The 13,263-nt window shown below is 46.4% G+C and overlaps 1 protein-coding gene across 3 annotated transcripts in view; it reads left to right on the forward strand.

Annotated features, from left to right (window-relative positions):
- The window catches only part of DHX35 (DEAH-box helicase 35), a 68,608-nt gene that overhangs the window by 29,683 nt on the left and 25,662 nt on the right, over positions 1-13,263 (forward strand). For 2 of the 3 annotated variants that reach the window (XM_024743211.1, XM_024743210.1), the window contains exons 9-12: positions 4,419-4,531; positions 5,486-5,582; positions 6,469-6,627; positions 9,306-9,516. In XM_024743211.1, the coding sequence (XP_024598979.1) occupies positions 4,419-4,531; positions 5,486-5,582; positions 6,469-6,627; positions 9,306-9,516 (580 nt within the window). The remainder of the gene's footprint in view (positions 1-4,418; positions 4,532-5,485; positions 5,583-6,468; positions 6,628-9,305; positions 9,517-13,263) is intronic. The other variant, XM_024743212.1, reaches the window with a different exon arrangement.

The raw sequence follows: 13,263 nt of genomic DNA on the forward strand, positions 1-13,263 counted from the left end.
TTTGTGGTACGCAGGCCTCTCACTGTTGTGGCCTCTCCTGTTGCAGAGCACAGGCTCCAGATGCGCAGGCCCAGCGGCCATGGCTCACGGGCCCAGCCGCTCCACGGCATGTGGGATCTTCCTGGACCAGGGCACGAACCCGTGTCCCCTGCATCGGCAGGCAGACTCTCAACCACTGCGCCACCAGGGAAGCCCCCAGTAGTTTTTATTGTGCTCGAAATCTATAACATCCAAGCCTTTTCTTAGAATCATTGTTAATACTTATTTCTTGCTTACTTGTTTTTCGCCTTTCATTGTCTTTGGTATGGCATGGAGATTTAAAAACATAGCTTCTTTCTTTTCTGCCTACTATAGTTGATAGAGACGGACTTCCTGGAAGTGATTTTTTTAGGTGGGAAAGTGGAATGTAGGAGTTGTGTCACACCTTGAGTGCACTAGCATGCAGGGGTTGCTGGGATGTCAGCAGCATTCACGGGGTCCTTGGGTGGGCTCAGGCCGTCCTTTTCTTCATCCCTTCCTGGCTCGGCCAGTGAAGGGGAGTGAGGTCTGTGTGTGAGTGAGGGGAGACCCAGGTGGGTGTGGGTACACGTGGGGTGTGGAATGTGTTCCCAGGTGAGAGAGAGCGAGGAAGAGGAAGGAATGGGATGAAGTGGATGAGAGAGGAAGAGTGTGTGGGCATGGGAGTGGGGTAGGGCGTGGCTCAGGTAACATTTTGCCCTAGAGGCCTAGGGGGACCAGAACTCATCCCTGGTCCCCCAGCTGCTGGATCTGTGGGCGACAGACTCATTCCAAACTCCACTGCCTGGAGGGATAGATACCACCCGCTCTGGTTTCGCTCAGGGTCTGGGGTGGCCCAGCGTGCAGGTGAGGACACCAGTGACGGCGGCTGGGAGGCAGAGGAGGCAAGCGGAGTTTGACGGGAGCTGATCAAATAGTCGCCTTGATTGGTTTAGCTGTCTTTAAGCCTAATTAAGTCAGCAATTACAGAATATGGCCAGGTATAATTACGGAGTATTTATTGACAATTGTGTCACATGGTGTTGTTTTTCTTTTATTGGTTTCCATTCACACAGCAGAAAATATGATCACTGACAGCTCCCACAGTTTTTTGTCACAGGTCCAGCTTGAAGAGAGAATAATTTCTCTTTCCAGATTCCTGAAGAAGGAATTTGGGGTCTGCTGGGGTCAGGAATCCACTTGGGACCATTCTGCATGGGCCAGGGGTGGGCAGGTCATGTCGGCGTGGCTGTTGGGGTCCAGTCCTGTGGGTCAGATCAGAGCCGCTGCCAGGAGGAAGCTGGTGAGCTGGGAAGGCAGTGCACCAGATGTCCGCACCGTTTACGTTCCATTTCATAGACGAGCCTCTTCCTTTGTGTCATTTTATGTTTCTCACCGTGTGTGTGTGTCAGTGTGATCCATGTCTTTGAAACTTGACTTAAACTCTTGTTTTCTAGGTGGTTGAACCCACTTCACTCCTCCGGGTCCTTCATTCTGCCTCAAGATGCGTATACCGTTGATACTATATTTATTTGCTTTCTAATCCATATTTTATATTTCCAAATAGAGATAAAAGATAAAGATCTTAAGGATAAAAGTGTCATGCCTTCTCACTTAATGCTGAGTTTGATTTCTTGAAAGAGCAGCTCTCTGTCTTTACCCCTCAGCACCACAGACTCCTTAACAGAAGGTGTGGCCATCTGCATTCTCACACCAGTGTTAAGCCTTCAGCCTCCTCCCTGTTCTGCTTGCCTTTTTGGCCCAAAAAGCCTGTCTGCCAAGCCTTTTTTAAAATCTTCCTCCTCCGCCTGCAGCCTCTGGAGCTCCACCTTCTCCCCTCGCTCCGCCTCCTTGACGGCTTCCCCAGGCTCCTTTGCTGGCTGCTCTTCCTTCACCAGGCTGTTCATCTTCATGGCCCCTGGTTCAGTGGATGCTCCCACTTCTGGCCTCTTAACTGGGCTCCTTCGCTCCAGCCTGGGCTGCCAGCAGCAGGCTAGCCACAGACCATGAAACTCATGGACCCACGACTCCTACAAACTTGTGGCTCTCAGCAGCTCTCCGGCAGTCCCTTTCCCACTGTCGTAGTCATTTTGGCTCAGGACATTCATTGCTTTAGGAAGTTGCTTCTTCTGTGTTTGTGTGTGTGTGTGTGTGTGTGTGTGTGTGTGTGTGTGTTTAGCTTTAGGAAGTTTTTACCCCTCATTGAGTAAGAAGTAATTCCATCGTCCCCGGCATGCACGTGTGCCCTCACACTCACAATGGCGAGGTCCCATCTGTCATACTTCTGGAATGCATTGCTTTCACACTGCCCCCGTTCATGCTTTCATTCTTTGTCCTCTGAGCTGTTGTAATAGCTTCCTTAACTAGTCGGCTGGGCTCTAACCTCTGATCACCCCTGCCCTTCTCCAGAATGGCCTCTGGAGCCAGGGATGCAGAACAGGTCTGATCACCTCACACCCATCTTCGCTGCCCTTGTCTTGCCCATCTGATAAAGTGCTGTGCAGTGTGACATTCGGACCACTGCAGAACGATCACTACGATCTCTTACTGAGGACTGTTCGAGGCCAGACCTGTGCCAACTGCAGTCAGACACACTTTATAGGAGCAACAGCCTTGCAGGGTGTAGAGAGCAGTTCATCCATTTTGTCAATGAGGCAACCAATTCAGAGATGAGACGGGCCTGCCCTAGACCTTGAGCTGTCTCCTCTATCAGGGGCCCCTTTACATCTACACTCTGCTGTCATCCTAGGAAGGGGGTACCTCTTCTCCTTCCTAGCTGGTAATAATCGTCCTCAGGCTTAGCCAGGGGATACTGCTGCCTCCAGGGGATACTGCTGCCTCCAGGGAGCCCTCCCTACAGCCAGTCATTGTTGGTCTTTCTTCCTCCCCAAATTGTAACTCGCAGCTCTTTTCTGGTCATCCAGTCCTTGGGCCTCGGTTTATGTTATGATCGGTCCTTTGCACGCCTTCCTCCCTGGCTTATTCACTCTTTGGGGGAGTGGGATGGAGTCTCTTCTCCTTTGTTTGTGCATCACTTGTAGTGTGCCCATGCTCTGCACACCACAGGACACAGGAAGGCTGAAGTCGCTTGCAGAGAATTTACCTGAAAGAAGCGTGGAGAGTGGTGCCGTGTGGTTCTTTATAGCACAGCGCAGTTCTTTTGTTGGCCTGAGGCTTGTTTTCTTATGCCTGTGCAAACACAACTTTGAGGTTAACATGTAGCATCCAGCTATTTTGTAGTTCAATCCAATGGACTCTTCTAGAAGTGCTCCTCCAAGCCCTTTCACATTGCGCTCGATGCAGGTCCTCAGGGCACCCCTGGGCTCCCAGTTTCCAGGAGCAGGCGTGGGTGTATTTAGGGAAGATACCTGGGAACTAAAGAAGACAGGCCTTGTGATCACATGGCCAGGCCTCCTCGGAGAAGAGAAAGTGATGCTGGGCCAGGCCTCAGGGGATCGGGAAGGTCACTGAGAGTCAGATAATGGTGTGCTCCACCTTACAGGATGTCTGTGCCCCTGCAGCTAGATAGCAGCCCCCCTCCAGCACTCTGTGTCCTGCCGGCTTGGTCACTCGGTTCTTCTTGGTCTCAACTTCTCTGTGTGTCTTGGGTCACATGCCCCAAGAGGGCATCTTTGGTGGAGTCTCCCTCCCCCATCGTTGGCCAGTGCTCTCACGTCAGGCCTCCCTATAGACTGCAGGTCTGGTGGTCAAGTGCCACTGAAGAGGACGTGACCACCTATTCAGGAGGAATTGCCAAGAGCCGCTCTTCTCAACGGGGTCCTGTGGGAGCATCGGAGAAGTGAATGCTTGCCAACCTGCCCCATACAAAGTGTTGTGCTTCTTCCTGTGGGGCATATAAAGATGGAGAGGACTCTGTCCCTGTACATATAGAGTACACGCAGATCTGTAACTGTGCTACCAGGGACACATCTACTGTTCGTAGACGTATACGCTTCCTTTATACACTGATAGCTTGTGTGATCAGAGCTGTGCTTTCCCGATCAGAGCTACACATCAACCTGATTTAATCCTTATTGAACTTGAGTTACACCTTCTGACCTAATTTTCTGTTAAATAAAATACGGGGGTTGTGGGGGGCGGGCGTGGGTGGGTTAAGATCAATAGCACAGCTGCATGTTGACTCAGATGCACTGCTGAATGCAGTTTGGAAACCTTTTATCATTTCTATCAAGTCTTCGGTAAAGAGTCTGTTCATTGAAATGTGATTCTCCAAAATTGCAATAATAAAAATATGATTTTTAATAATTATTTTGTAACCCCTAGTCTGTATTATATATATCCAATCCCTACTCCCCACCCCCTGCTCTGCCAGTTTTATATTGTTTTCTTTCTTTCCATGAGTTACTGTGACCCGTTTTTTTTTGAGAGGAGTGAAGAATTGATTTTTTTTTTTCTTTTAGAAATTTTGGGATTTCTTTAATCAAAATGACACCAGTGACCCAACCAGGGATACGTGCGTGATCCTTACAGTGGAAGGGCGAACATTTCCAGTGGATATCTTTTATCTACAAAGGTTTGATGATCCTGCATTTTTAATGAGGGCGATTAGAAAACTAGGCCTGTTCTGTGGGAGGAGAAGCATTTGCATCTGCTTGCGGCTCTGAGGGCGAGATGCCAGACTGCTGAGGAGGGGCGGGCGTGTTTTGCACCTCCCATCATTGATAGGGTGTTCTGGAACCCTGCTCAGTATCACTGCTGTATTTAGTTTAAACTCTCCATACTGATGTGCAGGTTTCTATGACTTTGTGGTCCCTGGGCTCAGATGGAAAGAGCAAAATGGTAACAGTGTCGCAGGGAGGAGGGTTCTATAGTTGTCAGAACTGAGCTTTACAAGACTGTCAGCTTGGGCAGTATTAGTGATTTGAATCATTTGGTTCTCAGCTCTTTACATCTTAGCAAGAAGGCCTGGTTGCCATTTTCGGGAGGAGCCTCCTTTGGACAGGAAGGAGTCATCCTAATTCCTACCCCTAGTCACTGGACAGACAAAGACCAGGAGCCTGGGCCAGTGGCAGATGAATCCAGAGAGTTGTGGGCTTGACTTCTGAGTGATTCTAGAGGGACAGGACACCCATTACCTCCTGTCAGACATGCTGCCAGTGGTCAGGAGGGGAAATAGAAAGAGTGTGGGATTCAGCACTGGGACCATAGCTCCAGTTTCCCTGGCCAGGCATCCTTGCATGCTAAAGATAGGACATCTATTTGCATGGGTTTATTGCTTTTATGTCTCTGCAAATAAAGCCAAAAATCATAGTTTACATGTAATTACGGATTGTTTTTGAATGTCGCATTAAAAAAAAGAAAAAAAAAGAATGAATGTTTATTTTATCAATAATTATTCATATATTGATTACCTGCTGGGCAGGCCCAAACTAACTTACACGAGGCTTTGCTGCCAGATTACTAGGGTAACTGATCTATAATTAATGAGCATATTCTAGTGATGAATTTATCTCACACATCTTTTCAGTCCTGTTCCAGATTATATCAAATCAACTGTAGAAACTGTGATGAAAATTCACCAGACAGAGGGAGATGGAGACATATTAGCATTTCTCACTGGCCAGGTAATTCCATCGGACCTTTACTCTGTGGTGAACAGACACGTTAAGGCAGCACCAGAATTTATACAGAGGCCTGTTACTTTACGTAGCCACTGATTTCATGTTTTATTGTATTTTGTGGTTACTTGATTGCATAAATAATTGTATAGTTTGATGTCATTCATCTATTAACCCAATTGCCAGAGAGTCATTACTTCCTGCCTCTTCTGTCTGCAGAGGGTTAAATGTATTTTAAATTTATTAGCTAATTCCAGAGTAAATTAGAGAGTTCAATGGGCTGTTTTGATACCAGAATTGAATACTGCATGAGGTACATTTTGTGCATCCTTGTTGTTGCTGCAGCCCCTTTTCCCAATGATACCTTTGCAGCTCATCCTGGAGGGGACAAGTAGGCACATCACTGGAAAAACAACTGAACAAGCCCAAATGCTCACTCAAGGTTGTAGCTCTGTTCAGAACTACCTTCTAGTTGTAATCATTTCCACTGTCAAACATTTTCCATGGTTCAGTAATCTTTTCTAGGGAAAGCTTATAGTGATTTTGTATGCCACAACTTGTCCATATGTATGCCACGCTGTTTGCCACAGAGCATAAAAAAAAAAACTCAGTAAAAGTCATAGTTTTGGTATATCAGGAATTCTTCTGTTGACTGCAGGTAGTGTAGATTTCAGTGGTTAACCTGACAGTTGCAAATTTTCACCCCCATCGGCACCATTGTTCGGTAGCATTTGATTAAATACCACCCCAGCGTGGAACTTGATGGCTCTGACAGTCATGAATCTGACCACATTTAAAATCCTCATCCCAACTTTCATTTTCTTGCAGTATGATAAAATGACATGCTTCAAATTGATCTCATTTTCTTTGGTTCCTGGTTCGACGATTTTAGGAAGAGGTAGAAACTGTTGTGTCTATGCTGATTGAGCAGGCTCGAGCTCTGGGTCGGACTGGGATGAAGAGACACCTCCGGGTTCTCCCCATGTATGCGGGACTGCCTTCCTTTGAGCAAATGAAAGTGTTTGAAAGGGTGTCACGCACTGTCAGAAAGGTGAGACTAACCCGAGGACCAAGGACTATAATCACGTTGGTGCTCCTTTGCTATCCACTAGAAAGATTTATTTTATTTTATTAAAAAATTTTTTTTTATTGAAGTAGAGTTGATTTACAGTGTTGTGCCGGTCTCTGCTGTAACAGCGAAGTGACTCAGCCACACACATACTTACATTCTTTTTTACATTCTTTTCCATTATGGTTTATCCCAGGAGACTGGATATAGTTCCCTGTGCTATGCATTAGGACCTTGTTGTTTATCCCTTCTAAATGTAATAGTTTGTATCTACCAACCCCAAACTCCCAGTCCATCCCTCTCCCTTCCCCCACCCCCTTGGCAACCACAAGTCTGTTCTCTCTGTCTATGAGTCTGTTTCTGTTTTGTAGGTAGGTTCATTTGTGCCATATTTTAGATTCCACATATAAGTGATATCATATGGTATTTGTCTTTCTGACTGACTTCACTTAGTATGATAATCTCAAGTTGCATCCATGTTGCTGCAGATGGCATTATTTCACTCTTTTATGGCTGAGTAGTATTCCATTGTATATATGTACCACATCTTCTTTATCCATCCATCTGTTGATGGACATTTAGGTTGTTTCCATGTTTTGGCTGTTGTGAACAGTGCTGTTGTGAACATAGGGGTGCATGTGTCCTTTTGAATTACAGTTTTGTCCGGGTATATGGAAAGATTTATTTTAAATTGAAGTAAAATTTGCTAAATAGGAAGGTCTCTTTAAGAACTTAAAGTCCATGTTTCTGTGCAGCAGATCTAAAAGCGCATAGTAAATAACGTGTTGCAAAGATTTCTAAACCTGCCCCACAGAAGGTTTAGTAATTATCAGAGTAGGTGACTTCTCTTTGCTTCTTTTTTTCCTGCCTAATCTTTCCCCGTCTGGTTTAAAGGACTGTCTTGGTGGATCCTGATCAGTCAAGAACACTAGATTAGTTTCTACAAAATGGTTTCTAAACCATTTGTTTGAAGCATCAGTTTTCCTGTAGAGCCAAGTTTGAGTCAGTTAATTCAAGGTGTGGCTTAAACATCCTTGGCCTTGAAATTGGGGTGGGGAAGGGTGTGGTGAGAAGCATGGGTTTAAAGGAGCCAGTAGGCAGCCAGTCTGCCTCCTGTTCATCGCCTCCCTGGGCCTTGCTCTGTTTTCCCTTCCGTCAGATGAGGAAGGTACAGAACTGGCCCGAAGTCAGCTTAGAGTAGCTATTTATCAGCAGGTGGCAGAGAACACAGTAAGTGAGGGATGACAGGTCTGAGGATCCCCTCCCAACTTCAGGCCACTTGCAAGAGGGCACCCTGCCTCCTGGCCATTGGGATGGAGCAGCTCAAGTCTGTCCAGTCAAACGTGACCTGCAGCCAACTAGTCAGGAGGTCTGGGTTACCGTGTGCCGTGGGATGAGTTACTCAACCCTGAGGCCCAGTTTTCTCAGCTGTAAAGCATGAATAGCAGTAACTTTTAGATAGATGGTTTTATAGCATAAAATCCTGACTCTAGTACGTAAAACTGGTAGGAAGGGGCTTCCCTGGTGGCGCAGTGGTTGAGAGTCTGCCTGCCGATGCAGGCGACACGGGTTCGTGCCCCGGTCCGGGAAGATCCCACATGCCGCGGAGCGGCTGGGCCCGTGCGCCATGGCCGCTGAGCCTGACCCTAAAGCAAAAAAAAAAAAAAAAAAAATGGTAGGAAGATGTTTTATAAAACGATCGATGTAAAAGTGCCCGAAAAAAGTTCTAAGAGCTATCTGTACATGTCTCCTGCTGCTTCATACCTTCCAGGGGCAGAGCCCAGTGCCCTTAGAATAAAATGCAAACCCCTCACGTGGCCCAGGGACTGTGCATGATCTGGTCCCTGCCTCCCTCCTAAGTTCGTCTTGTATTTATTTACTCTGGTCTCTGGCTGCATAGGCTGTTTCTGCTTCCTCTGCCTGGATCCCTGTAGGGCTGGCTGCTGCTTATTACTCAGGTCTTAGCCCCAAATCTTCCTTCGGAGAGGTTTTCCCTGGCCATCTAACCTGAAGTAGCACTCCATTATTATAATATATGATGTATACATTGAATGCTACATAATATTAGAGTATTAACCCTGTTGCATTTTCTTCCCAGTCACTCTCTTGTTTATGTTCATTATTTCTCTACCCAAACACTCATACTGGAATGTAGACTCTTGTCCATCATACATTCCTGGCAGCTTGGAGAGTGCCTGGCAACGTGCAGACCCTCAGAAAGCAGTTAGAATGTGAGTGAGCAAATGACTAGACATGTACAAGGTGGTGATTTACTTAAGTTGTACAAAAGGTAGAAACTAACATTTGTTGAATGTTACTCTGGGCCAAGTACTCCAGGTACCAGGCTGTAATCACTTCATGTATATTTCACATTTAATCCCCTTAAGGACCCTGGGAGAGGATAAATATTATTATGGAGACAAGGAAACATGCTCAGGAGGTGAAGTAATTTGTTCAAGGTCCCACACTTAGGGAGAACTCAAACCCAGGGTACCCTGACCCTAAAACTCATCATGCTCTATCCAGGATGCCAAACTGCCTCTCACAGGTTCTGCACTGTCAGAAATATCTTAAAATCTTTTAGGATTTTGATTAGTTTATTCTGAGTGAAAAGAACCAAATAACTTTTACCCTTACTCTCCTTCCTGTGGGGAGCCTAGGTGATAGTGGCCACCAATGTAGCAGAAACCTCCATCACAATCAGCGGGATTGTGTATGTGATTGACTGTGGCTTTGTGAAACTCCGAGCCTACAACCCCAGGACAGCTATTGAGTGCTTGGTGGTGGTCCCCGTGTCCCAGGCATCAGCCAGCCAGCGAGCAGGACGTGGTGGCCGCAGCCGCTCAGGAAAATGTTACCGCCTTTATACAGGTAAGTTTGGCTTTTTTTTTTTTAAAGGGTTTTGACTTTCTAATACTCAGCCTGGGCATCAGAGAATATTACAGATATCTACCATAATAGGCAAAACTTAACATAAGATCCAGACTTCCCTCACAAGGCCCTCGGTAATCTGGCCTCCACCGCCTGCCTCACTCCAGATGTGGTGCTTCTTTGCTACTTCTCCCTGCTGGCCAAAGCTGGACCACGAATCACCAGTTATCTGACATCTCCTTTCTAACCTAATGTCTGTGCCTCAGCCTCTCTGTAGCCATGTGACGTGTAGCTTGAGCCCTGCGGCTCAGGTCCTGTCTTTCTTACTTTTCCCTTAGCTTCGTGTGCCATTTTCTTGTTCTGGGATCCTTGAATCCTGTGGGTCCTCGCATTGGGTTCCATCTTTTTTTTTTTTTTTTATGTTTATTTATTTATTTTCTTATTAGTCATCCATTTTATACACATCATTGTGTACATGTCAGTCCCAATCTCCCAGTTCATCCCACCACCACCACCCCCCCCGCCCACCTGGCCCCAGGTTCCATCTTTACCTCTGGTTCAGAGCATCTTTGCAGAGCTGAACTGGCAGGATCTCTCTTGAGGCTCATTGATAGAAAGCAATTAGTTGGTCAACTCCTGCTCTGTGCCATGCACCATGCTAGGCTCTGAGGGAGCAAAATGAAATGACAATAAAGACTGTCCCAGCTCATAAGGAGCTTTCTCTCCAGCTAGATGACAGCCTTACCTGCAGAAAATGATGTCCCCAAAGCTGCTCTTTCCTTCTTTGTACTTCTCTTTTGTGGGCAGTGGTATCAAGGTTTCTCTCAATTGTCCAGACTTAATTTTCAAATCGTTTTTAACTCTCTCTTCTGTTCAATATCCATCTGCAGTCATGTACCAGATCCGGGGGGTTTTACCACTTATCTCTTCTTTGCTTTCCGGTTACCATCATCCTTGTTCAGTCCTTGACGACATTTATTCTTTTAGCAAATGTTTACAGAGCACCTGCTCTGTGCCATGCATGGAGACAAGGCTTGGAAATCTAGGGCCAGGTGAGACACGGTCTGTGGCCACGTGGCTGACAGCTTGGTGATGGAGACAGGCTCATGAACAGATCAGCATATTATGGTGTGATAGGGTCACCTTAATGGAATGAGCCTTGGAAGCAGAGAGCAGGGAGTTATCCTGTTGGAGAGGGCTCCACAGTCGGTAATTGAGCCCAGTCTTATTGGCAGCCCAGTAGTTAATCCAGGCGAAGGGATAGCAGTGGAGATTAGATTCCAGCGCACCAGGCAGAGGGAGTGGAATGTACCAGTACTTGGAGGGGAGGAAGGGGGTAAGGAGGATTCATGGGAGGGAGGGGGAAGGCAGAGCCTGAAACCAGAGAGGTGAGGGTCTTCTACTGAAGGTGCTAAGAAGGAATGACGGAAGTGCAGAGAGGAGAACCAGGGCTAAAAGACGAACTGAAATATGGGGAGGACTAAGTTTTAAGAAAACAAACGAACAAAAAATTTATTAAGGTGAAATTTACATACACGAAATTAACCATTTTGACCTGAACAGTTCAGTGGCATTTATTATGGTTTACAGTGTGCAACCACCACCTTTATCTAGTTTCAAAACATTTTCATCACTCCAAAGCAAAACTCCTAACCCATTAAGCAGTTTTTCCTCCATTTCTCCTTGCCCCCAGCCGCTGACAACCACCAACCAACAGTCTATGTTCTTTCTTTCTGGATTGACAGTTGGCCCTCCGTATCTGCAGATTCAACCAACCACAGATTGAAAATATTTGGGAAGAAAATCCCAGAAAGTTCCAGAAAGCAAAACTTGAATTTGCCCGCACACCAGCAACTGTTTACATGGGGTTTACATTGTGTTAGGTACTATAAGTAATCTAGAGATGATTTAAAGTATTCAGGAGGATGTGTGTAGGTTATATGCAAATACCATGCCATTTTATATAAGGGACTGGAGCATCCCCAGATTTTGGTATCTGCAGTGGGGGAGAGGGATGTCCTGGTACCAATCTCCTGTGGATACCAAGGGAAGACTGTATCTGTTTTGGATATTTCATATAAATTAAATCATATAATGTGATGTTTTGTGTCTGGTTTCTTTCATTCAGTGTAATGTTTTCCGGATTCATTTACATTGTATTAGCACTTCATTCCTTTTTGTGGCTGAATAATATTCTATTGTATGGATGTACCACAGTTTGTTTATTCATTAGTTGATGTTTGCTTCCACCTTTTGGCTATTGTGGATGGTGCTGCTGTGAACAAGCACGTATGTGTACTTGTTTGAGTACCTGTTTTTAATTCCTTTGGGTATACACCTAGGAGTGGAATTGCAGGGTCATATGGTAATTCTTCGTTTAACTTGAGGAACTCAGGTTACTTTTTTTTTTGCGGTACACGGGCCTCTCACTGTTGTGGCCTCTCCCGTTGCGGAGCACAGGCTCCTGACGCGCAGGCTCAGCGGCCATGGCTCACGGGCCCAGCCGCTCCACGGCATGTGGGATCTTCCCGGACCGGGGCACGATCCCGTGTCCCCTGCATCGGCAGGCGGACTCTCAACCACTGTGCCACCAGGGAAGCCCCAGGTTACTTTTAAAGAGGAAATGGCCAGCATCATCTCATGCTCCAAAGAAATCAAACAAACAGTAGACTGTGGACTAAAGATTGGCAAGTGGCTTTGGTTAAAAGGTCACTGGAGTCCTTAGCATGAGCAGTTTTAGTGGAGGTGAGGTTGAGGAGAGGCCACGTAATGGGCTACGTTAGATCCAGCCTCTAGGCTTTCTCCGCTAGCCTGCTTCCAGAAAACGCAGCTCTGAGCAGGGTGCTACCTGCTCAGACCCTTAACAGTTTCCCAGGGCCTTACGGGACTATTTCTAGCTTGTCTTCTCCTGTTGTCCACCAGCACCTACCCTACACTGCATCCCTGCTGAGCTGCACTCTTCTTGGACATACCTTCTGTTTTCCCACATCCACCTCTCAAACCTTTGGTACCTTTCCATGGGCTGTTTCCTCTGCCCAACAGATCCTCCTTATCCTTGAAATCCTCCCTCACATGTCAGTGCCCTCAAATGCCTTCTCCCACCAGCTGTCCTTCCTTCTTCCCTCTGCCTCCATTTCTCTTTGGGAGGACCCCTAGGAACTGGGACCTAGCCTGTTCCTCCTCTTGGTCCCAGGCCCCTTTAAATCACTGAAACTTCTCAAGAGCCATTGGCCTACAGCTCCTGCAGCTCTTGGCCCAATGCCTTGTGTACTTGAGTTCTCAGTAGAGTTTAACTGAGTGTCAATGAACTCTTAGGAAGCACCTACTTCCTGTGAGCGTCTTCTCAGCAGGATCGTCCTCTTATCTGATAACTTTGTTTCTGCCTTGGTCAGCAGTGTGCTTGGAAAATGCGGTTATCGTACCAAAAGGCTATCCCCCAAACACTCTTGCAACTTGAAGGGAATATGCCATTTGGAACTTCCTGCTGTTGCCTGTTACCGAGAACCTTCCAAGTAGACCCAAGCATTTGGCAATTTGTATCAGTCAGTTCACAGAGTATTTATTGTCTGTTTTCTCAGATTAAAGCTTTCTGAAGTCCTTCAGTGGTAGTGCTATTTCTTCATGACACCTTTTGTTTTGTTCTGATTTTTTTTCTCTAGTTAACTAAAGATTTATGATCTGAATGGAAGTTGAGCCACCTTTGTGTGAAAGAGGGTGTGCACAGTTAAAGTGTTGACTGATGTGGGA

This window comes from Neophocaena asiaeorientalis, unplaced genomic scaffold (assembly GCF_003031525.2).
Source record: "Neophocaena asiaeorientalis asiaeorientalis breed wild unplaced genomic scaffold, Neophocaena_asiaeorientalis_V1.1 scaffold82, whole genome shotgun sequence".
Lineage (NCBI taxonomy): Eukaryota > Metazoa > Chordata > Mammalia > Artiodactyla > Phocoenidae > Neophocaena > Neophocaena asiaeorientalis.